Below are 25,423 nucleotides of genomic sequence, written 5' to 3'. Positions count from 1 at the left end.
ACACAAACAGGTGACTGAAGTTGCAAGAAGAAATGAGGAAAAGTCCATTAGTGGCATTTATGGGCAATGGTGGTTATATTTCTTTCTTTTTCCCTGAAAATATTTTCCCGGTAAGAGCCTTACCTCCACATGATAGTTGACATGATAGTTTATTGTTAACTCCAGCTGATTTAAGCTGGAGTTTTAAAATCGTGTTAAATTGAAGTGATGCAATGATCTGGTCTAGGCAAACAGATTGTGTTAGGAGTTACTCCTCTTTGTTTACTCTTAGTCATATGTGGTTGCTGTACAGTGACTGTGCAGGGAGCCTCTTTTTTTTTTGGCATGTGTTAAAGGCTTGCTTGGGGCAGGGGGGGTGGAATATTTGGCCAGCATATGTCCCATTAGTGGCTTTCCAGTCTTCAGTCCTGCTGTGAGAGAAGAAATTCTTCTTAAACTCCTTGTAGCCCTGCTGCCAGGTTTTCTAAGCTGTACGCTGCCATGGAGGGTCTTTGGAAACCTTTGGTTCATGGCAGTTTGGAAACTGGTGCAACGATAGTTTCTGAGGCATTTCGTACCCTGAGTCTGGGCCCAAGGGAGGGACCATGGAATTCAGGCCAAGGACAACCTTGTTTCATGAGTGAGTTGGGGAGGAGGGGGGGACTGTATCTTGTGGTATTTGGTGTGGTGTTTGTTGTATGTTTATTACTCAATTTGATAAAGAAAGCAAATACCCTCAGACTTAGCAGTTTTGTCAAAGTGCATGGTGTGTATGTACCTGAGAATCTGAATAGCCTCAGTGTAGCATTGCAGTTTGTAAATGAAGTACCATGCCTAATACAGGTGATTTCTGAGGTTGGGGGGGTGGGTTGGTTTGGGGTTTTGTTGGTTTTACTGCTGAGCTTATTAAACTGCACTGTGAATTCGAGTAGGCAGGAACAAGAGAAGTAATTTACAAAGAGAAAAACTGGCTAGCCTCCCAGTAGGAATTTTTTTCCCTTTTCTATATTACATTCATGGGATAGTTCTTTGTCATTTGTTCCTGTTGCCTGTTTGTTTCTGTTGCCTATAGCAAAAAGAGATTGTGTTTTAAAACAGTTACCAGGTCCCCCTTCCCCCATGTTTTCATTGCACATTTTCTGGGCATTTCTGGGGGGGGTGGAGAGCAGAGGACACTGGAGAGCTCTCTTCCTTCTTTCTTGCCTTCCTCCAATTTCTTTATATAAACTGTTTCTAAAAGGAGACAGGCTGCAGGATCAGAAATTCCCTGCCAGTGTTTTTACTGAAACTTCTGGAAATTAATTGTGATTCCTTGTATGGGTATGTATGTACCTATCCCTTTTTTTTTCTAAAAGAACAGTGGGGATTGCAATTCGCAGTTGATTTTTTTTTTTCTTTTTGAAGCCAGTGAAGAGTTACCTGAAGTAAATAAAAGTTTAAAATATGGTGTAAAGGTTGCTTGCTTGCTCTTTGTGTTGTATGCCCCTAGGCATCGTTGACACATGCAGAAGGTCTTTTTGAAAGAGCTTTTCAGTTATGTACTTGCAATGACATAGTGACATCTTGAGGTTGCCTCTCATGTTCCTTTTAAGTCTGTCTTGTCCCCTGCTGGTTGTGTTCCACAGCAAATCTCCAGGCTGAGATCAAGCAGTGAGCAATAATACATTTCCATATACAAAACAAAACAGGCTCTTCCTACTGCAAACTTTGAATTATCTTCAGATTTTCATATACCTGTGAATTCTTCAGTCACAGAGTTCCTGTTAAGCTGTCTGATAACTTCTAACTAATTAAAGAGGACACTCATATATTGTTATTATATTTATATATTTAACACATCCTTTTTGGTTGCCTTTAGAAAGCTTTAATGCAGTCCCCCAAGGAGATGAGGTTTTATTTCACTTTACATTTCTGTCTGTTACCCATTTGCTACCCAAAAGTAAATTAACAGGGGGGGAAAAAAAAAGTGATTTACCAGAATCCTCATAATTTGTCTCCCAAACTTAAAATGTTTTTGAATTTAATCTGTTTGAACTAGTGAAAGTTCTTCTGTCCAGCTGACGCTGTGCTGGTTAGCATTCTCACCTTGTCTAGAGGTCTGCGTGTAACTCAGGACCCCTTGGAAACCTGCTCTTGGGAATGCACGGGATTATATGATACTCTGTCAGTTGTCTTCCGCTCCCCCTTTTCTATTTTGTGTACCTTTTCCTGATAAGAGAGTGTCTTCTGGAATCTCTAGTGCATTTTTTTAGCTCACCTCTGTTATTCTGCTCACACCCTTTCTTCTGAGGGCTACAAGGAGGACTTTCTGTACCACTGATTGAGATCACAGCTTTTTCTAATCTCCATTCAAATATATCCTTAGTTCTTTTCTGGAATTAGCCTTTGTATGTTCCTTTTGTGTACTCCCCACATTTATTTTATTTTTCTCTTAAACTGATGTGCCCTCCATCATTTGCAAAAAAATCTTTTGGAACTAACCTTAAAAACTCTACAGTGCAAGATTCCTTCAAGAAAATGTTTCCTAACTGAAGAAAGGATATGTGGCCATATAGGTGCTAAAATGTTGGGAAAAATTTTGTTTTTCTGTGGATTTGAAATACTGTACTAAATTAAGATTTCCTTTAAAGAGCAAAACTCCATCACAGCAATTCATAAAGAGCTCTCTCCGATCAAAGATTTTTGGTTCATTTAGTTTTAAAGTAAAGATTGATAATCTGGTGCAGTAAGCTTTTCAGTTAAGTGGAGACCTTGATTCTAATCTAGAAAGTAATCAACAGACAAACCTCTTTTGTACCTACCAGTTAGTTGATGTATTTGGGCTTGCTTCTAAGGCAAATTATGAGATGAGTTTCTTGCTTTTAAGGAAATTCTCTTTCTGGGTAATGCTTTGCTGGCACAGGAACTTCCCCTCTCTTACCCTTTGAGAGATTCTTTTCAGAGTTGTTCCTCAAAAAAGCAAAAAACAGTAACAGTAAATGCATAGAAACCAGGAACAAGCATCACCTCAAAGCTGAGCAGCTGAAGAGAGTGTTTCTTCTGACTAGTTCAGGTGTGTAAGTATGTTTCTTCAGATGCATATCTTCATATATATAATCTTATAGTACATTATCATTTAGCATTGCCTGCTCAAAATATTCTGAGTAGAAAGATATATCGTATATTTAAATTGTGGTGTGCGGTGACAAGGAGATAGAAGGGCTAACTAGTTTTATTCCTGATGTTTCAAAATGGGGAAAATCTCATCGGGATTTATAAATTAATATATGCGTAAGTTCACATGTTCAGAAATTTGGGGACAGATCGTGCAACTTGTATTTCAAATGCAGTCATAAGGCAATTTAATTTTTTTTTTTGAGAGAGGACTGCAGCACGCAGCAATGGTATGAATGAGATGCCTGTTCATACCAGGATCGAAGTTAAATCACAACAGAGCAAAAAGGCTTACTAAAAATAAAATTGATCTTGTATTCAGTCTTACTTGATGAATAGACAGCACTCCTTGAAATAACTGTATCAGTGCAAAATCCTTTAATCTAAAAATGCCCTGGAAAGAAAGGATTTTGACAAATGCTTACAAGAAATTATACATTTGAGAGAAGGAATAAAAGTTGGTCGTAGTTTGATTTGCATGTTGAAGATGGTTGGTTGATTCTCTACATTCAAATGTGGATTAACATATAACGAGTTTTGTTATTGCTGTGAATACAGGATTTGTATAACGCAGAAGCATCAGGTTACTAGAAGGAGAATAAGAGTGTGGAATAGAATTTGAAGGCTTATTTGTGTACATTGCAGACTGTCTAATGCTTAATTTTTTCACACAGTTCTAGTTTTTGTTTTAGGCTTGAATTTTTATTTCAGCATTCCTTAATATTTCCTTCTATCACTACAGTTTTTTCACTTTTTCAACTGTGCATTGGCTCTAAGGTTTCTTTCTTTTCCCTTATTTTGGGGACTATATGCCTTCAGCTTTTTTCCACAGGAAATAACCTAAAACATTTTAAACTTTTTGAATATTTAAGCACTGTAAAGTACTATGAATTTTATAAAATTCGGGGGGGGACGACAGGAACTGGTTTCAGTATGAATCAGATTGCTCATCTCATTGTCTCAAGCCTCACTTGAACTCTGTTTCTGATATCTCTACATACACAGTCAAAGGAAAAATATTATTAGAGTAAGGGCTTTCTGTATTTTTTAATTATTTGATTTTTTTTTTATATAGAATGTTGTGCAGTGCAACTCCACTTACACAGAACACCTGTTGGTGTGGTAACCTGCTATGTAATGAGAGAGCTGGAAACAGTGAAAACCTCTAACTGTTTGCTAAATGATTCTTTTTTCTTTTTTCTTTTTTCTTTGCTGTAGAAGTTAATGCTAAATAGTAAATTTTCCAATTCTCACACAGTGTTGAAGACAATGTTGTTTGTCCTCCGTGTACTAATTATCTTCTACACCTTAGTTTTCTGTGTTCACTTTTTTAGATCAACTGGTTATTCTGAGGTGATAGTTGTTGTTGGAGGCTGTGAACGAGTTGGAGGGTTTAATTTGCCATATACTGAGTGCTACGATCCTGTAACAGGAGAGTGGAAGTCGCTGGCTAAACTTCCAGAGTTTACAAAGTCTGAGTATGCAGTGTGTGCTCTACGGAATGATATTCTTGTTTCAGGTGAATAATCCTAAAAAATTTAAGACTTCTTTCTTTTCTTTGTTGGTTTGGGTTGGTTTTGGGGGTTTTTGTTTTTGTTTGTTTGTTTGTTTTTTTAAAGTAGTGTGACAGATCTTTGTACTGTGAACTTCCGGAAGCTCAACTGAAAGTAACTTTCTGATGTAAATGGTAAACATCAGCCCCAAACCAATCTTATTGTAGACAAAAGTGTTTTCTGGGATTTTTGTTTGGTATTAATCAGCAGGTTTTTTTACAGCTGATTCCAGGATATCCATTGTATTTAAAGAGACTAGCTTATGCTCGTTAAGTACACTGCTTTAAAATACAATAGTGGCCTGTTTGCAGCAACAGTTGGAAAAATCCCAAGCAAAAAATCCCAAGCAGTCTTTTCCCAGCAGCATTTTCTCTGCTACAAAACGTGCTGTGTGCTGGTTAAAACCACCAGTTGCCTAGGAGCACCGCAGCACTGGTACGTTGCTGGTGACTCGTTTCTATTGTATGGCTGCCTAGACTCCAAAAGAAAAACAGTTAAAGCTTCTTCTCATTGTGGGAATGTAAAATGGAAACAAATTCCTTTTAGCACCCGAGTTGGGGATCCGTTTATACCAGCCTTTTACAGCGATATGAGCAATAGCTATAGGTTTTTAAACACCTCTCATTCAGTCTTTTAGCAAGGGTAAATTATAGGGTACAGACAATGGTTTAGATGCCAAGCCCCATGTGTTAGTTGAACCAAAGAAACTGTCTCCTCAGATTTGGAGTACCTGCGTCATTTGAACAAAATGTAAAACAATGATGTATGCACAAACCAAAGAGGGGAAACAGCTAGTGTTAGGGATGTGCCATGAGGCACATAAACGGTTAAGATTTTGAGTGTCTCATCCAGGTAGTGACACTAAAGGAAATCAGAAGAGCATGGGCAAAAGCCATTAAAATGCATTGCAATCTCAAGAAATAATCTCATGTGGTCTCAGCATGTTACTGGGAAAGGCACTCGTAAGTAAAATAACTTACTGTATGTTTTCATGTTTGAAATCTACTGAAACTGACTTTTTCAGTCTAACGTATAAATATAGATAGATCTTTATTTCACCTAAAAAGGATATAAAGTTTTCATTGCCCACTGTAGAGAAGCATGTTAATAGTTAACATTTCTCATTCAATAATGAATTTATTCAAATTGGCATATTTTTGTTTTTAAAGGTGGAAGAATCAATAGCCGGGATGTTTGGATTTATAACTCTCAACTTAACATTTGGATCAGAGTTGCCTCCTTAAATAAAGGCAGATGGCGTCATAAAATGGCTGTTCTTCTTGGTAAAGTAAGAGAAGTATATTTGTAATTTTTTTATAGTGGGGATGTTCGCTGTGTATAAGAAAACAGTGGAGAAACATACGTACGTATTTAGTATTATTTCCTATCAAATATTTTAAAAATACATATTTTCAAATAAAAGAATATTTTAAACTGCTAGGCTCTTCATTAGTTAGACACTATTCGTGGATGTGAAAATCATGTTACCCCTCAGTTTTTTGTTGGGTTTTTTTTTGGGGGGGGGGAGGTATTGTCATTGAAATGTCTTATCCCCAAGAAGCAGTTTTTTGGGAGGCAAAGAAGCATTGGGATTTACCTGTGCTTCACAAGTGCTGTCAAAAGTTTAACAGTTTATGCAGTTATTAACAGAAACTGGTACTGCTCTGAATGTCAGCTCTGTGCTCTTTTATTTAATGTTTTATATTGAAATTAACCAAATATATGCTGTGGGGAAATAGGAGGTTTCGCTGTACTTTGGAGGCATATATGCCGTAACATAAAAACAGTAGTTGGGATCAACTGCCTGTGAGAATTCCACTAATGAAAGTTAGGGAAGATGTGCATGGTGGTGTCCCTTAGAGTGAGTAACTTCTTGGAGATGAGACTTGCAGCTGGAGCAAACAGTGGGAAGAAGGTAGACACAAATAATAATGAGTTCTGCTTCTTTCTTAAATATGAGAGAAGCAACAGGAAAGTAAAGAAAAGTTTACAAACTGAAAGGAAGAAATATTTTTGTAAGCAAGTAGGAAAAAAGTAAAACACACAAAAAGCAAAGGTCAATTCAGATGGACTTTTGCTGTTGCTGAATGTAATCTAAAAAGAGAAATGCAGAGAAGTGCCTTTTTTAACAAATGACATTCAAATAGGAAGTTTCTATCTCAGTATTAATAATACTATGCTTTAGACGTGTGTTTGCAGCATCATTCCACGTGTGACTGAATCGAACTCTCCAGAGAGTCTTTACCTATTATTTTAAGACCATATTCTTCTCCTCCTATGTAAAAATCAAAAATTTTTGGAAATTTTTGGAAAATTTGAGGAAAGTATCCCTTCACAAACCTAGCAAATTAGGATTCTTGCAGCTTTAATTTAATTTCATATTTAAATGTAATAACTACTCTAAAAATGAAACTGATCGTTTTTACCACTTTGCATAGGTATATGTTGTTGGAGGATATGATGGGCAAAACCGCCTCAGCAGTGTGGAGTGTTACGATTCGTTTTCCAATCGATGGACAGAGGTGGCTCCCCTTAAAGAAGCTGTGAGCTCTCCAGCAGTCACCAGCTGTGTTGGCAAACTGTTTGTGATCGGGGGTGGTCCTGATGACAACACGTGTTCTGACAAGGTCAGTTAATTGTGTTTGATTGCATTTTCTATCCGTGGTAAACAGTATTGCTGGTTTAAAAACAAATGATACAGAGATCTGTTTTAACTGTTTTGCTGAATGGAGTATGGAATTATTATTATACAAAGATACAGAGTAGAAAACATTAACTCAATAATATACTGTTACTGTGGTCTTTCTCATGGATGCTGTCATTGGCTTTACAAGTTCTGTGAATTCTTAAACCTGAGTGTTAGGAAAATAATGTTGAATATAGTGCATATATAGACTTTATTGATATATGGACCTATATTTATATTGACTTAATTTTCTTGGTGAGATGTTGCCCACCAGGTACTGCTTCTTTGGCTCTCCTTGTATAACCTGTGTGGGTGTGCCAGGTTATTTCAGGTAGGCTTTTAATCTGAAATGCATGTATATTTTTTTTTTTTTTTTCAGGTTCAGTCTTACGATCCCGATACTAATTCTTGGTTGCTCCGTGCGACTATCCCTATTGCAAAAAGATGTATTACGGCTGTGTCTTTAAACAATCTGATCTATGTTGCTGGTGGGCTTACCAAAGCAATATACTGCTATGATCCAGCTGAGGACTACTGGATGCATGTACAGAATACATTCAGCAGACAGGTAATTAACACTAAAAGGCCCGTAGACATCTGAAAGGTATTTTTTTACATGAGTATCTTGGCGTGAAATGAGTATACACTTGTTTAACGCTGTTAAAATTGCATCTCTGATTCCATTCTTACTACTTCATCTATATAATTCAAAATCTCACAGAAGAGGAAGTTTCTAAACCAGTTGCTTTTCAGCTGGGTGTCACTGTTAGCCAGTCCAGTCTTTTTGTTTGAGGGCAGTTACTGTTCGAGAACAGTGTAACAGTATAATGGATAATGTTCTAATTGTATAGAAATGGATCTCTGTCAAGTGCTGCTGCATGTTTTAATTTAGGCTGAAGATAGTAATTTCCTTATAATTGATTAAAGCCTTTCAATGTTACAAAAAATATTGAAGGTTGTTTTTACTTTCTGTGCTGTACAGTGGGGTTTTTTCACACTGTATCTGACTTAAGCAGCGAGGGCTGTATCACTTCCACATCTGGAACACTGAGCAGAATTTAAAAATGTGTCCCCTTGGTAGTAAAGTGTGTGTGTGTGTGTCAGTTAATTTTCCCTATGTTTTTAAAACATCAATCACACAGTCTACAGTATCTACCTTAACAGAAACTTGTTCTTCTTTTTCCTGGCCTTACCTCTATTCCTCTGTTTTGATATGTTCTCTATTTAACTGAGTATTTTTTCCATGCCTGCTTTTAAGGAAGAAATAAAATCCTCTCTCTCTTTGTTTGAAGTAAGACATAGTGCTGTCTCTTTCTTTGTCTTTCTCACTTTCATGGTACTGTTTTTTTCCTCTTCCCTGTTTATATCCCTCTTCATTATCTGTTACTCCTCTAAGGTTGTTCTCCTTGTTCCCATTTTTTGCATTAATAGTACCTACTGTGGTCCCTCTTCTGAAAACCTTTGTTTTCTTCTCCTTTCCTTATCTCCTCCTTTCCTTATCTCAGGTGTTTAAATGGTAAGTACAGCGTTCAGCTGTATTCCATTGTATCCCGTGTCTGAGCTATGTGTAGTGAAGGCTTAGACCTGAAATAGTCTTTTCTGTAGGATTGTGCTGCTGTTTTCCCCAATTATTGTGCTTTCTGCATTGGCCCTTTCAGGAGGGAATAGTATAGGCCAGTCTGTTTACAGACGGTAGGCACAATGCTGTCCTTCTGCACTGGGGTAGACATGCAGAAATTGAGGTCTTGTCTTTTAAATAATCATGTATTCCTTTGTGTATTTTGAAACAGGAGAATTGTGGCATGTCTGTGTGTAATGGAAAAATCTATATCCTTGGTGGAAGACGAGAAAATGGTGAAGCCACAGACACTATTCTTTGTTATGACCCTGCAACGGGCATTATCACAGGAGTAGCAGCCATGCCCAGGCCAGTATCATATCACGGCTGTGTGACGATTCATAGATATAATGAAAAAGGCTTTAAACTCTAATTTTTTTCTTGAAAAAAGAAGACGGCATGAATGAATCCAGTGGTCTGCTGCAAGACAGGCTTTTTAAAGATTCCTGAAGTGGGAAAGTGCCCTTTCCCTACCTAAGTGTCATATGAAAACTATATCCTGTGCCTTTAGAAAAAGGGTTAATTTAACTTACAAAACAAGTCTACAAATCTATCCAGTAACCAGAGTTCAGTTATATCGGCTATGGGCTCTGATACGAGACCAGTAATAGTACGTTGTACTAGTGTTCAGAAAGTTTGCCCTGTGTGTGATTAGTAATTAAAATCTTGGAAGCTTTGTGGGGAAAGTGCCTTCACAAGCATTTGTGCCTGTGTCCTAAGAAGTGATATCTGCAAGGTGTTTCAGGTTCTGCTAATAGGAAAAATACATAGGCAAGTAAATTCCAAAGAATCATCTAGGATAATTACCTACAATTAAAAAAAGCTTATAGAATTATAATTCATATGCACAGCATTCTTACAAGCAGATTACTTGGCTTAACCAAGTAGATTTTATGTCAGATCATGCATGGTTTGGAATTTAAAAAACAAAAAACAAACAAAAAAAACAACCCCAAAACCAAACAAAACAAGCTACATAGGACAAACATTAGAGTCTTTGAGGAATGCTTTTTTCTGAAGGAGAAACTGGTTGTTTAGTGAGCCATTGCAACACACTGCAGTGACGATTGTGTACCTTAACGCTATGGACCTTATTCATAGTGTTGCTAAATGTTTATCAGAAGTACAAGGTTACATGACATGGAAAACAAGTGACCGGTGGAGTGTAGGCATGCATCTGTGAAGCAAATTTTGAATCCCAGTTCTTAACTTTTTGAATAGTATGGCTGAAGTCTGAAAGTTACTGGGTTCGCTCTTTGCTCACTGCGAAGTATCTCTAAACTATTCACGGAATAAAGGATGATGAATTCTGGATTCTTCCACTTTTCTGCATCACATTATAAATTACCTGATAATAGAGGTAGGGACTCAGGTTGCACCCTACAGCTTATGAATTGGTCTTTTCAGATATCTCATCTGCAGAGATGGCAGAGTTATCCACCAAGTATTTCTTGGCCTTTCTTCAGACAATCACTTACTCTAGCATAGCTAAACTACTGTATAAGCTGCTTGGCCACAGATAAAGAAATTCTGGAAAGGTCCCTTCTGTCACCAGAAAAATATCTGTGGATCTGTCCATGTAGCCATATGACGTAATTCTCACATAACATGTTTTGGCTAATTTTGAAGCCTAGGAAGTGCCTGTATTTTGACCCACTTTTAAGTCCTCCCTAGATTTATGTACTGGGTCTCTCTATTTCCAATACACGCTTGTATAGTTGAGGCACAAGTTCATAAAAACTGAAATAGCACTTGAGAGTTGGAAAATGAATAGGATTGTCTGTGTACCAATTTCCTGTTAATCACCAAAAACCTCAGGAACTGCCTTTCAAAGGAATTCTGAGGACAGCAGCCAGTAGGGAAGTTGGTCAGTGCCAGGGCAGAAAAAAAACCCATAAGGCCCCTGCAGAGACAGCCCTGGCCTCGGGGTTCTGGTCTCCGTGCTTGCTCAGGAGGGTGAAAACAAACACCATCTCTGGAACGTTGTTTTGTTCCACTGGACTTTCTTCATCTGTTTTCCCAGAGTATTTCTTCATGAGATGGAAATTCTGACCCTCAGTGAAGCTATGCCAAGCTGGGAGTAATTTTCAGTAACATATTGTCATGACTTTTAAAGAGCACTGGGAGCTGCACTTCATGATGCATTAACTTGTAACCTCAGGAAAGGACACAAACTTTAGTTTCTGGCTAAATACCAAACACTGCTTTGTATATGTTAAGAATACTGATGAAATACAAATCTCTGTGTATCAGTGATGTAATTAGGAAGTCAGTCCCTGAGCATGTACATTCACGTTGCCTTAAAAAGAAAGTCCCTCGGTAATGTAAGACAAATGAATCAGATAAATTAATCCTTTTCTAAGTTTCTTGTGTGTCTGCTTGCCAAGTGTTACTTTGAAAAGGTAATTTCAGTACCTGTGAATAAGGTCCGTTGATAGCAATGCTAATTGCCCAGTAACTGATACTATATACTAACACTGTATATAACTTGTGCCATCATTGCAAATGAAAATATAAAAAATGATAGGAGCACTTCATTAGAGATGCAATTTGAAAAATACTCTTCTTTCCTTTGATTTCCTTCTTGTTTGTAGTAAGACTCGTAATGTTGATTGTCATACTAATTTTAAACAGTCTTTATTCTGTAGGTGTAGAACAATGTCATTTATGTATAGGTATCTTTTATTCTGTGTTTATAATACTGCACTACTCTGTAAATAACAAGATACTGCTTCCTATGATTTTGAAGATTCATTTTATAGTTTAGTTGTTTTTTCTTAACAATTTATGTACTGTTACCTATTATTTTGAAAATGACAGTGTTTAATGAACCAGTAAATGCAGAAATGTAGATGTAGAAGAAAACTTCTGCTTACAATTCTTGAGAACCTGTATTCAATACTGAACAGTTACATGTGTGGAGCATTGCTAAAATAGTTATTCGTGCAATGATTTCCTTAAAACAAGCAGTGACTTTTTTTTCTTGTTAACTCTGTAAATAATTTGCATTTACGGCCTGCTCTGTTAGAACAATTATTTTTAGATGTGCTAGAAAAGAACAATTCAACTTCGGTTTAATGAAAATGTACCATTTTTCCAGAAGGATGCATTAATTTGGAAGTTGCCGTCCTGAGCCCCCTGTTCTCTGATGCATTTCACTTAGGTATAGATGAATTTGAGTATTTAAACTCCCACTGTTATGCATATCTAGCTGCTTGCAGTTTATGGGCTTGAGCAGCAAGTTGTTTGGGTTTTTTTTTTGTCTCAGCTAGGAGAGAAAATTATGAATGTTGTCCAGTATAATCAAAAGATTTCAATCATGAATAGTAATAGGTTTGACAGCTCCAAAGTAGAGACACCTGCACAAAGATATAACTTCAGTCTAACCATACATGGGAAGAGGGCTCAAGTATTTCCAAAGTCACACCTAAAAAAATAAATTTTAAGAGTTGTCTAATATTTCACTCCACTAAACAAATAATTACCTTTGAAGTATTTCACTCTTAAAAAGAAATGAGACTAAATGTTTTCCTTCTCCCTTTTGATGTCCACTTCATGAGTTATGTCCTTCTGTTCTTAGCAAGATTATGTAAATTGAAAAGAAAGTTGATGTTTCCTTGCAGCCTGGCTTCAAGAAGGTTCTGAATAGATAACTGCAGTACTGCATTATAGTGCAGCCTTATAGCCGCCTGCTTTTAGATATACCATGCATTCCCTCATTTTACAGCCATCAAGTGTGTAACATTGCCTGGTAATCGTTTAGTTTTACCTGTAGGCTCCCTTCTTGGTAATGCTTAAGTAGGCATAATTTGTGGGATCTCTGCCATTTGTACCATCAGATAATTCATTTTATACTATGTGCCTGGTATGCATTTTGAGGATTTAGACACTGTGCTTTCCACTCTAGCACCAAGGGTCTGGAGTTGTACTGGTATTTTTTTATTTTAATTGGCACCAATGCAGTTCTAATCAAAGATTGCTTTCGTTTCTACTCTCTGAAGCACAGGTATCTTTAATGCAGATTATGTTATATAATATGATAATTTACTCAAGCTTTTTAAATGGTGCTTTTAACACTGCAAATTTTTGAGAAAGGCTGACGATGTAGGAAGAGAAGGTGTTCACCTTGACAGAGGCCCAGAGGAAGCTTTGGTCAGTTGTGCTTGAGAGCAAGGACACTGATTTGTTCCAGCTTCTTCCTCAAAATAGTTGAGTTCACCACATTATCTTAAATTATTACTCAATTTATCCTGCTTTTGTTTTATTTGAGCTACAAGGACAAAACAAGAAGCAGTCCCACTCCCTGTGACTTCAGGTTTCCCTCCTGCCCAAGGCATGGTGATGTGCTGGAGCCGTCACTTTTAGCAGGTAGGCAGAGCTGTGAACTTAGTCCAGCTCCAGAGACAGAAACGAGAGAAACTCATGGAGGGGGGCATGAGACACGGCAGGAGGAAATGCAGTGCATTTGGGGTTTGTGCGTTTGACTGGGCTTGCTGAAACCAAGACATTCTGGATGCTCATAGGTTTGCAATTCCAGATGCTGAAACTCAGGTGGTAAAAATATTTCACATTTGTCAACTCACTGAACTCAGTTGGAGTGATAAAGATACATATGTGGTCATGGTCTTCTAGTGGCAATGTTCGAGAAAGCCAAAGGTTCATTTTTCCTAATTGCCCAACTGGGCAAGTATATGTGTGTTTTTTTCCTACCGCTGAAGATGGCAAAAGCCAATTCAAAAGCATTAAGAAACTCCCAAGACTTGATCTCTGTGAGGCAAAATGAATGTTTTCATCTGAATGTAGTCTCATGTACACAAGAAAGTACAAATTAAATGGTTTGTTGTGCCTGGTTAAAAAAACCTGAGCAATATATACTTGGAAAAGGAGTCTACAAGGTAAGATGAGATTTTTAAGCAGAAATTTGCTGTCTGGTTGGGGGTCAAGCAGTGATTTTTTTTTTAATATGTCTAGCACACAAGTTTCCTCAGTGTTGAATTATTTCAGGTGACATTAATAAAAATGGATCTCGCTGTCAGTTTATCATGATTGTGACAGTGCTATGAGCATTGCCATAAAACGGTAAGCAGCCTCCTACCAACCCCAAACCAGACGTGTGAATCACATGTTCTCTGCACACTGGCCTTGCATCAGCTGTCTTCCATAACTAATGTTACACATAAATTCATGTTGCTCAGTATATAGCCCTGATACCATTACTGTCTAAGAACTCTATTTACAGGAACATTTCTCTTTTTCTACTGTAGTGCTCCAGTCCATGCTCATACTTTTATGTGTGCACATCTGTGCATGTGAATAATTTTGTGATCATTTTCTGATAATGCTGTTACAAGTAATGCACATAAAAGCCCCTGTGTACAGCATGTTGATAATGTAATTATGGCTTACTTTGTATTATTAGTTCCAAAGAAAATAATGTGTGTTAATTTTGAAAATACCTGTGCCTTGAATTCACCTCTATTTTTATCTATTGTGAAAAAGAGCTTGGATTACTTCTCCCAGTTTGTTATCTGTATTAGGATCGGTCTTACTGTCCAGACTGTTGATGGCCTTCTAAGAGAAATAAATCTTGCCATTCGTTAACTAGAATAGTTAAACCTCTTTTTAGAATATGCCTAGAATGCTTCTATTATTACAATGCTATGACAGATTTAATCTAGGGAAATCAGTATTTGTTTTTTCCTATTTTTTGTTTCCAGCACTCCTCAGTGACAAAGGATTTGAGTTTAGTCTTTGACTTCCTGTCCTTAACATGTACAGTTTCTTGTTTTAGTCAATAGCCTCTATGGTATTTCTGAATGCTCCGACCTGTCAGTCATGAACCTCTTGTTCAATATATGTAATATGAAGCAATAATATGGTGCAGCATGGCAATAAGCAAAATCAAGAGACTTGAACATAATGTACTATTACTAATTTCATCTGTGTAAATGCTGGACTTATGAATCATTCTCCTTTTGGTGCACCTGTAGCAATTTGGAGTCAGATTAGTAGGAGCTACTTGGCCATGGAAAGAGAGTTTACCTCCCGAACTGTTACTTGTATGATTTTATCTTCACCTGAAACCATGTTTTGATTTTCCTTTTTTGCTGAGGAAAGCAGCAGTTCATGTTATTCCTTGCCAGTTCCTTTATTTACTGAAACATAAAAGGCATAGTTCTGTGAAGAGCTGATCTTGTCTTCAAGAACAACCTGGTGCAGCACAAATGACATTTGAACAAAAAAAGTGCAGACCAGTTACTGCGTGCCAGAGTCAGCGTAATGTTATCTCGCATATAACATTAAGGTCTTCAGATCGTGCTGACAGTAGAAAAGTGATTTTGTAATGTAGCGCAATTGCAATAACACCTGTTATATTTAAATATATTTCTTGCATAATCTTTAAAAGTTTTTTTTAAAGTTCAGTGTACCTAATAAACATTTGCCTTTTGAAGAGTTCACTGTGTTTTATTTAGGTTATGAGAAGTTTGAGGGTGGGGCTTGGTGGTGCAAGGAGGAAACTCCTTCCTCTTTTTTCTGGGTCATTTAACTTGTTGGATTCTGCCCCTCTGCAGTCTCTATATCCATCAATCCGTTCTTCTGTCTCCCAGTCTAGGTGTTCCCCCTGCTCATCTTTATGTCCTTGTCATGGAACTTAACTATTGACATGAATAAAGGCAAGCTGGAGGCTGTGCAGAAGAGTAAACTTAAAAGCAAAAGAAAACTGGAAAAATTATGAAGCATGGGGGTGGGATGTGAAATATTGGTTAGTCCTGGGTATTGCGATGGGGAAAGGATGTGAATGGACTTGGAAGACAAAACCAGCATGGGAAATCAGGAAAAGGTAATAATGCTAGGGAGGTGACTGGCACCAATACAGGTTGGAAAGAATCCTATAGGAAGTCTATTCTCCTAAAATCAGCTACTTGCCTGTCTCAAGGTCCCACTTGCAGATGGCAAGGTAAGGGTTCCGACTGTGATGCGGTGGTATTACTGCAGTTGAACTGATACGAAGAAAGTATTTGGTTTAATACCCCATTTTTTATGGATTACATCCATCTTTCATGTATTTTCAAGTGGAATACTAGCTGTACTCCTGGCTTTCTCTTCCCTATAACATGCATTCTGGATCTCAGACTCGGAACTTGCCCTTCATGTGATCCTAGTCTTACCATCTTCCCAAAAACATTTCTTTTAAACATTATGGCAATCAAATACAGCTTCCATAGCTTTGCTCTGTAGCCCACTGAGATTTAATCTGTATCATAAGTCTATTCCCTGTGTGGTGTATTCAGATGTGGGGTGTTCTGGATATACCAAAATAAAGTCCAAGGCACTGGGACCCTGATATTCAATATACTCTGTGTCTCTCTGACACAGAAATAAGTATAAAGAAAGAAAAGCTCTTTGCAGAAATGGTTCCAGACATTCCGCATTTTAATATAACTTACTTAAATGGACACGATGATACTGCCGCATCTTTCTTCTCATGTTTTTTCTGCAGCTTTGACCTGCAGAAAACTGAAGTAGCTGCACTAGTTTCAACAGTTTTGAACCTACCCCCACAAAGATGAGAGAATCTGTATGTTGTACTATTGAGAAACGTAGTGGTTTTCAAATACCTTCTAACATGAAATAAAACTTGGCAAGCCAACAGTGTCTGCTGCAGTTCTACAGTGTGGCCAGGCTTGTTTACAGCAACCAAGTGGCTCTTGCTGTGGTGCCAAAAGTAAGTTACAACCAAGTTCAATGCTTGCAGAAATTTACTTTCCTGAAAGAAGTAACGTTGCCTGAAAGGGAATCCACGGACTGCAAAGCAATGGAAATATTTCTGAGGGCTGGAAGCCCATCTTAAGATACTTTAAGTCTTAAACATAGTCAACTGGTGGCAATATTTTAACAACAGCCTCTTCCTCTTTCTATTAAGCAGGAAAAAGGAAGAAAATAAAATTGAACTACATTATATACGTACTTTTCCTGATGAGCATGATACAAATTCGACTACAAGAACAGTCTCCACTGATTTGCCATAGTTCACGTTTTTTGCTTGGTAAGAAGTCAGAAAGCCAGTGTAGCAGTCCTGAAATCAGAAAAAAAGAGGACTTTAAGGGCTAAGCCTTGAACATTCAGCATACGCTTGCTAATTAGTGGCCTCAAATAAGTTTGCAAATACATGTATGAGCAGGACATTAATTAATGCTGGTTAGCAGCTCACTGCATGAACCATGGGACTACCACAGACCAAAGCACTATTTGCCATTAGCCACACCTGACAGAGGAATTACAATCTGGCCAAAACCAAACACAAACTGTGGTACGAACTACACTAATCTGACCGGTTTTAGCCCTGATTTGAGAAACTACGAAATATGGTGAGTAGTAAGTATAAGATTTTTTTGAAGCCTATCTGTAACGAGATGAGTGCAAAAGCCTTGTGCACTCAACAGGTAAGGGCAGGCCGGGGCTGCCACCCTCAGTCGTGTGAGGTGGCACCACGCTTGTGGGCTTTTGGTATGTTGCATCTCGGTCAGGCCATGCCTCATTTCTTGGGGTTTTTTCCTAACCATTCGCCTTTCACTGATTACTGTATTAAAATACCTTCTTCAATTTTATTACTTAACAAAATAAGGTTGCTTCAGCCAGTAAGTCAGGATTAGGCCAATACGTGAATATATCTAAAAAGAAACATTACAGCGTCGCTAATCTCGGGTTTTTTGTGGTGTTGAGGGTAAATTACCGCCCACAAACCGTTCGTTACCTCCGCACCCAACGCTGGAGAGATGCGCGGTCGGACCTCCACAGCAGCAGCGACCGCGGTTCGGCCGCGACCGCCTTCCCCGCTCCTTCACTCGGGAACCGGACCGGCCCCGTGCTGCCTCGGGGCTGGCGGGTGACGGCCCGTCCTCCGCCTCCCGGCGAGGAGGCACCTGCCCGCGGCGGCAGGTGCGGGGGCCCCCCCGGGGCGGTCGCCGGTCCCGTCCCGCCCCTTCGCCGCTGTCCGCCTGCGCGGGCCCCGCCCCAGCGGCTGACGGGCAGCCAGGCGCACGGCCCTGCGCTCATGGCGGCGGCGGCGCTGCTGGCGGCGGCGGGACGGGGCGGCGGGGGCCGGCGTTGAGCGCCCCGGGGCGGCGGGCGGGGGCGGCCGGTGCAGGCGGCGGCGGGGCCGGGCGGCGCGCGGCGGAGCGCGGGTGAGCGGCGGGGCGGGCTGGGGGCGGGGGAGGAGCGCGCGGCCGCGGCGGCTTTGTGTGCGCGGGCGGGGGGAGGGGAGCGGCGCCGGCCGCGCACGTGGGCCCGGCCGCGCGGGCACTGCCCCGCCCCCAGCGCCCCCGGGGCGTCCCGCCACCGCCGCAGCCGCCGGCACCGCCCGGGCCCGGCCCTGCCCGGCTCTGCCTGGCGCGGCCTCGGCTTTACCTCACGCCTCCGGGTCCTGCCCCGCGGCGGGGGGAAGGCGGGGGGTGGCGGCGGCGGCCCGGCGGGGTGCGCTGGGGACTGGGGCCGCCGTCCCTCCTGGGCGCGGACGGGCCGTGCTGCGCCCGGGGCCTCCCGCCTCAGAGGGGCCGCGCAGGCGGTGGGGAGACGCTGCCCCTTTCCACGGGAAGGGTCGTGGTTCGGGTTAAGCAGCTTTCGGAGGGGGAAAGCCCGCGCCAGGCGCGGTGGTGTTATCCCGCAGTGGGGAAGCCAAGCAGCCCAGCGAGGGCGCGGGTTAGTGCTGAGGCACCTGTGCGCATCCAGCTCCGCAGGCGAGGTCGCGGTGCCTCAGTGTCTCCCCACGTATTTGGGGTGCGGATCGTTGGAGCTCCCGGCTCGGCCATGCCGAGTGTTCCCCCTTCCAAGCGCGTGCCGCCCGCCAGAGGTGGTGCTGCCTGTGCTGAGGGAAACCCGGCTCTCCTGAAGTCACCCGTCAGACCACAGCTGGGCGTCCTCTCAGATCCTGGCGCAGACCTCGCTGGCGGTGCGGCACAGGGGGCTCTTTGCTTCAGCAGACAGTGGTTTGCCATTGCAGCACCGCCGTGGCTGTATGCACACGAGCTGTGGTGAGCTTCAGAGATCAGGAAGCTGTTCGAGCTCCTGGACCATACAGAATGGGACCAGCTCTGAGCTTTGCAGCTGTGGGTTAATCTGTAGCAACTTGGGAAGGAGGTGTCCCGGCTCTTTTGGGAAGTCCCCATGGTGACTCCCATGGCTGCGGGAAATTGGAGCCTGCCCAGAAGGTTGCTGTGGTGTGGGTGATATTAATGCTTTTATTTTTCCTCTCAGTGGAGTAGTGGAGAGAACATGTCTGGGATCAAAAGAGTGATTGCAGAGAAGGACCCCGACTATGAGGAGATCACCGTCACGCATCCCAACAAGCGTCACAAAGCGGCTGAACAGTCAGGTAGGAGCTGTCTGAACTGAAGGGATCTTCTCCCGAGTGAAATTAGAAATGCTATGGATGTGCATGCTATCTGCAAACAGGTCAGGAAAGGACTGGGGTAGGAGCTAAGGGGTCAAAGGGCAGAAATTGAGCAAGGGAGCTAGTGATACCTCTGTATAGCCAAACGAAGATGCGATTGTCGTACTTGGAGCCCTTCCTACCTGCTAGCTGAACCGAGCTTCAGTAAGGCGTGAGGATGCAGACTTTGGTGCATGATAGCAGCTAGAGCATGAGCTCTCTAGGGCCCCAGCTGTACACTTTGGTTCCTGTTGCTTGCTGAAGTATTTGCCAGTGCATCTTCCAGCAGTTACCCATGCTGAGATGTGCTCCAACCTGTGCATCTGTTTGCAGTTGAAGTCTGCTTCCAGAAAGATTGGCAGTTTGTTTACATTTTGGGGGCTACAGGTTGCAGTACAGCATGGGGGGTGGGGAGGGGGAAGAAATCCATGACCCTGCAGTAGGGGTAAAAGGAATCCATGACCCTGCAGTAAGTAGACTGGCTCTTGGAAGATGACAAATGTTTGCGAGAGTAGGCAGATAAAGTAAAATGGAGCAGTGTAGAAGGGATAAGTTAGGGAGAAGGAAGGGGCTTTGAAAGATGCAAGGGAGGAGGAGGAGCAGCTGCCCAACTGAAGGAAAGGTGGATAAAGAAGTGTAGTGGAAAGAGTAGCTGGATGAGTAGGTTTGCATTTGGCACGCTCGGATATGCTCGCTTTGGGAACCAGCCTGTTGGCAGGGTGCCTGGGACAGGTTGCAGTCATCTCTGGGCAAACGAGAGTAGAGCTTCTTGCCCCTGGGACAGGGAGTAGGCTAGTGATTTTTGGCATAGCACAGCTAGTGAGAGGATTGTGATGGGAGGAGCTGACAAACAGGGAGGTGAGAAAACCAAAGCTGTCTGTGGGATCTGAAGAAAATCCAGGAACAGAGCAGGATGCCGGAGCTGCCAGTTGGAGAGGGACAGATGATGGCTTCGCAGGTGATATTTTGGAGGACGCTGTACAGCTGGACAAGTCTGAGGAGGCTGAACTCTGGGTTGAATGTGTTGTTGGGCAGGTCCTGTCTGCCAGGTCGGTTAGTGGCCCTGACAGTGGAGCTGTGCTGGAGCTGGCCGTGGCAGAAAAGCGTCACCACTCCCAGCTGCCTGTCCTGCCTGGCTGCCAGAAGTCGCCACCCTCTGTGGTGGAATGTCCTGGGGACTGCAAGCAGGTTTTTAATCTGCTTCTGAAGCAACTTTTCAGAAGGTTTTAATAATTAGCAGGCAAAGTCTCAGGGCCTCAGAAAAGTCTCAGGGCCTTGGAAAACTGTCCTTGCCAAAGTGAACTTTCTATTCAGGTGATTCCTCCAAACTGGCTTCTTTCTTCCTCTTGTGAAAGATCTCCAACTTTCAATACAAGAATTCCTTAAGTATACAAATTTCACTAACATGATCTTAATTAGGGACTGTGGTTGACGCTAAGCTGGGAAAAATATGAAAATAAAGTGTTCTTAAAAGCCTCTGTAATATAACCACAAATCCTAAAGTGCTTTAATTGTCATAATGCTGGTGTTGCATGGCATCAGTCTTGGGAAGAGATGCAGTTGTCCCTGTCTGAACTGTACATCTCATACCTTAATCTGTTTAGGTTTATTTTAAGTTTAGCCTTACATGTCAATTTCCTAGGCATGATGTTCATGGTTTGAGGAAAATTATATCCCTCTGTTTTTTAATTTTGCATTACTCATACAGATTCAACCATAATTCTGTTTTAATGTAGGCTTGAACTATTTCTGGTCGTAGAAAAAAAAAAAATATATATATGTATGTGGATATCTGGAAATAAGTAAAAATATTTAGGATACCTCTGTTGCAAATAGAGCATCAGTTGCCTTACTCCTGTTGTAGGTACCTGATCAGACAGTAAAATTACATATGCTAGCTGGAACATACCAGCAAAGTTTTGACTTGCTTTTGATTTCTTTACTCTTTCTATTGGGATATTAGAAACCTCTTCAAACAGATATGTACCCTTTAATCAAACAAATGCTTCCGCTGAAGCTCAAAACAAAGTCTTGGTGCTGTTGCCTCCTATTCCACATAGAACAATGTGAGATTTTTTTTCAGAGGAACCCAGGCTGTTTCTCTGATCTGCTTTGCAGTGGGGTCACCGTATTTCTGGTACAGGCTGGAGGACCTTTTCCAGGCTTTCTTCTGGAAGTACAATTCCTGCTTTTCCAAGTTCTTGCTTAGAACTTGCTAAAAACAGATGTTGTTTGAACCTCCTTGATATAATGAAGGTGACTTAAAGGAAGGGCAATATTAAAGTCTACGATAGATGTAGAGCAAAAAGAATTGTTCTTCCTATGTTTATACATGTTCTAGAAAAACAGAATAAGATGCCAATTTAGTTCTTAGCTGCTAATTTGCAGTAAGATATTCACACAGTTTGAAATATTAAACTACATGCTTTCCACCAAGGTCAATAAACTTCTGTTGAAAGGCTAAAATTTTTTGACTGCTGTGCTGGAAGAAGATTTTGTAAGAGGTAGACCAGCATTTGATAATGTAGTTTCCTTTGTGGGTAATAAAAGGCTTGTAGACACTCCAGAGCAGGCTGCACTTCGTGCCAGTGCTGAACATTTAAAGTATTAGTTTGCCTTATTGTTGCTGCATGATGTGGTGTAAATTTCCTGGATATGAATCGGGCCAAAGAGAGCAGAAAAATGTACGTAGTGTTCCAGCGTACTCCTGCACCATCGCAGCAGTAACTGCACTTGGCCGTAGCACATTTGAGTTTTCCTTTTACTGTTTACAGCTTTACTGAGACAGAAGTAAACAAACTGGTCCTGTTCTTCCCATCTTCTGTTGTTTGTCATCTCAGACCTAAAAAGGAAAAAATAGCCCTCCACATAAACCAGCTTTTAAAGATACATGTGGTTTTTGTTAAGACAAATTACTTTCTTTTGCAGAAAAATGATCCTTCCCTTTTTTTGTGCGTGTGCTGAACTTATTATCCCTTTATTTCTCGCTCCATAATGATTTCTGATCTTTATTTTTTCAAATAAAGCCTCAAAAATAGAAATATAAATACTTCCTTCTTCTTTATTTTTCATGTGTGGCCTTGTACAGCTCGAGATGTTGCTGTGCAGAAGATTGAGACAATTATAAAAGAACAGTTTGCAGTAGAAATGAAGAGTAAAGAACATGAAATTGAAGTTATAGATCAGGTATAAAGTTTTTGTTCTTAAAAATACATAAGGTCCTGGTGTATTGGGATTTATGGGGATTGCTGCAGTGGTTATCCGTTACTATCTGTTACCTCTTCTTTTCGTAGCGCCTGATTGAAGCAAGAAGGATGATGGATAAGCTGCGTGCCTGTATTGTGGCTAACTATTATGCGTCTGCTGGTCTTCTTAAAGCTGGAGAGGTAAAAATGACTTTGGGAATAATAAGACTTTAGGGAATATTTGCTAAGGAAGATGTGTAGTTCACTGGCTATTCAGCTGATGTTTGGCTTTGAGATGCGGTTTTCTGAAATGGTGGAATACGATCTGCAAATGGGGTGGCAGTGGGAGAGGAGACCTGTGCATCACTAGCTGAGTCTCAGGTACTCGGCAGTTGAGAATTTGTTCAGCAGCACTTGGTTCTGGTTTCTGAAATACTCTGCTTTTTTCATTAGTTCTTGCATGAGAGCACCTTGCTTCTCACACACTGCACAGTTTGTCCTTGCAGAGCCCTGAAAAGTGGAGAACATGTTTTCCCATTTCAGAGGAGGAGAGTGGAAGCAGATGGGTTTTGAAACTTCTCAGGAAAAAAAAAATAAAAATCAAGATTTCTTGAGTCTTGGGCAGTGCCCTGAAACCATCCTCCCTTTACCCTGGCAGCCAGTCTGTTAATGATTTGGCGAACAGACTGATGGCAGCAGTAAAGCAGGAGGTAAATCAAAGAGAGATCACAGAGAGATTAAAAATTCACAAGGAGATTAAAAAAACCCCAAACCCTACTAGTTAAACCCCAGTTCTGAGCACTCTGTCCATAACGGGCTGGTAATCACAGGTTGGTTGTGACTCAGGCAGACTCCTGATTGACATGCAGTTCACTACCAGTTTAGGTATTTTAGTTACCATCTATTCAATTCAGGGAGTTGATCTAATTTCCAGTAAAGAGCTGATTTTTTAAAACTGTAGATGGATGCTGCAAACCTGGGCTTCACTCTAGTACCATGAGAATTTCTCTTCCAAGCAATGACTCGCTCTGCTACTGCTGTTTTCCTATTGTGATTTCCAGAAGACTTAGAAGGGGGTAAAAACAAAAAAGTCCAGCTTGTTTTTCCCTCACTGAACTTGAGTTGAGCAACTGGAGTTGAGAAAGATTATATGGTAGTATATGGGAGGCTTGGAGATTCCTTCTCCCCCTTGATTTTTGTGTAGGCGGCTGAAGAATGTAATCTGGGTTCTGATCTTTGAAATCTGATGTCATCATGTGTCAGCAAGAGCTTGCACCGTCCCCTGTTCTTTACTTGTTCTGCCATGCAGGGTGTTTCTTTTTTCCTTGCCGATTTTCACACTTGCCAGAAATAATAACTTTTGTCATGGTTTCAAAGTGTTCACAAAACTTACTGGTGCATCCTTGCTTTGTTTAGTTTTCCTGTAGTTTTTATGAGCTTATGGCTAGTGTAGCTGTATATTCAATTGCATTTTTAATGTTTTCTAAAAGTTCTGATTTGCATGCAGGCTAAATCAGTTCTCTTTTTATTTTGAAATTGTTACTGGTTTCAGTTTTCTTTGTTGTCTGTTTTTAATGTGTCATTAATGTATGTTTGATGCGGTTGGCAATGAATGATTGTCTTGTTTCTGCTTCTGGTAGAATGGGAATCTTTGTACTTTAATTCAGAACTTCTAGGAAGATGATTTGCAAATTCCTAACCTGTTCTTGTAAATATAAACAGTTCTTCAACCTACTGCTGCTGCGTTTTTGAGGCTTATGATTCCATATGATTATAGTTTATTATGTTTTCCCACAAATTGGTGGACAAGGTGTTGGTCAGTTTACTTGACTAGAAGTAAAAGAAAAAAAAGAAGGTTCTTGGTGGTGGTTTGGTTTGTTTTTTGGGGGTTTTTGGTCATGTTGTGTGTGTCCCCTCACCGTTGGATATATGGATATAACTCTCTTAAGTTCTCTTGAGCGGGTAATTGAGAGTTGGTAATTGCTTTGCTCACAGACCTAATGGACAACTGGAAAGTAAGCTCTCAAATGAACCTCTGAAGTCCAAGGTGGATGATCAGTGTTTAACTCCACTCCTGCTACCACCTCTTGAGAGCAGTTCTGCTCCATAGTGGCGCTGGTATCTCTCCCCATGCCACCCCCTCCATCACATTGGCAGAATTTTGGATCAGGGAACTTAACATGGATTAAAAATAACCCTGCAAAGGAAAAAAAAAAACCCTCCAAACGAAACAAACAACCAACAAAAAACAAACAAACAAAAAAATCCCAAATCAGTTTCTTGATTTGTTTTCCTTTATGACCTGCCCCTTCCCCCTGAATAATTGTGCCAGCCTGGCTGATCCGGGTGGTTCGAGCAGGGAAGAAAGTCTCAGCTGGTACTGCCTGCAAGAAAAGCTGTCAGTGCAACTCTAGTGTGAGTCTGTGGCTTCAGGAGCTGGAGTGAGCTTATCTGTTGATGCTCTGCTGCTGGCAGAGGGGTGTTTCTGCTGTCTTCAGTTGATTCGTCATCAAACCAAGGTGACAGGGAGGACTGATGGCTGGGAGAAGTGGCCAAGGGACACTTGCTTTGACTGATGGGTGTTTTCCTTGCTACTTCTGCGGTTAAAAGGAAACACAGGAAAAAAATATATTGGGCCTTTGTCACAGTAATGAAAAAAAACCAAAAGAGATTTAAAAACACACGCATGCCCCATCCTCCCCCTTGCAGGTTTAGGAGGATCTAAGATTAGCTCTAAGATGTCCATTTTGAGGAAAGTTTGCAAGCATGCCTAAGCACATTATTCTTTATCCTTTGTTAAGCTTTGGGAGCAGGCAGGGT

At 40.9% G+C, this 25,423-nt stretch overlaps 2 protein-coding genes and 1 long non-coding RNA gene across 13 annotated transcripts in view; 2 read left to right on the top strand and 1 right to left on the bottom strand.

Moving 5' to 3' along the window:
• Positions 1-15,440, top strand: part of KLHL24 (kelch like family member 24) — an 81,933-nt gene extending 66,493 nt beyond the window's left edge. For all 5 annotated transcript variants that reach the window (XM_076341621.1, XM_076341618.1, XM_076341620.1 and 2 more), the window contains 5 exons: positions 4,467-4,651; positions 5,855-5,973; positions 7,124-7,312; positions 7,751-7,939; positions 9,162-15,440. In XM_076341621.1, coding sequence (XP_076197736.1) covers positions 4,467-4,651; positions 5,855-5,973; positions 7,124-7,312; positions 7,751-7,939; positions 9,162-9,362 — 883 coding nt within the window. In that variant the 3' untranslated portion in view covers positions 9,363-15,440. The remainder of the gene's footprint in view (positions 1-4,466; positions 4,652-5,854; positions 5,974-7,123; positions 7,313-7,750; positions 7,940-9,161) is intronic.
• On the bottom strand, positions 1,367-17,872 carry LOC143162015 (uncharacterized). Its single transcript, XR_012995636.1, has 4 exons — positions 17,745-17,872; positions 16,959-17,066; positions 2,781-2,928; positions 1,367-1,616 (listed from the first exon to the last, which is right to left on the bottom strand). It is a non-coding gene; the product is annotated as an uncharacterized LOC143162015 (long non-coding RNA).
• Positions 17,873-18,139: 267 nt separating this feature from the next.
• YEATS2 (YEATS domain containing 2) overlaps positions 18,140-25,423 on the top strand; it is a 52,294-nt gene continuing 45,010 nt past the window's right edge. For 5 of the 7 annotated variants that reach the window (XM_076341613.1, XM_076341611.1, XM_076341612.1 and 2 more), the window contains exons 1-3: positions 19,092-19,361; positions 22,507-22,604; positions 22,712-22,804. In XM_076341613.1, the coding sequence (XP_076197728.1) occupies positions 19,262-19,361; positions 22,507-22,604; positions 22,712-22,804 (291 nt within the window). In that variant the 5' untranslated portion in view covers positions 19,092-19,261. Of the gene's footprint in view, positions 18,175-18,726; positions 19,021-19,091; positions 19,362-22,506; positions 22,605-22,711; positions 22,805-25,423 lie in introns of those variants that run through there. The other 2 variants (XM_076341608.1, XM_076341609.1) reach the window with 2 other exon arrangements.

Source organism: Aptenodytes patagonicus, chromosome 6 (genome assembly GCF_965638725.1).
Source record: "Aptenodytes patagonicus chromosome 6, bAptPat1.pri.cur, whole genome shotgun sequence".
NCBI classification, from domain to species: domain Eukaryota; kingdom Metazoa; phylum Chordata; class Aves; order Sphenisciformes; family Spheniscidae; genus Aptenodytes; species Aptenodytes patagonicus.
Note: the sequence above shows the minus strand (reverse complement) of the source record. Positions and strands in the feature narration are given on the sequence as shown.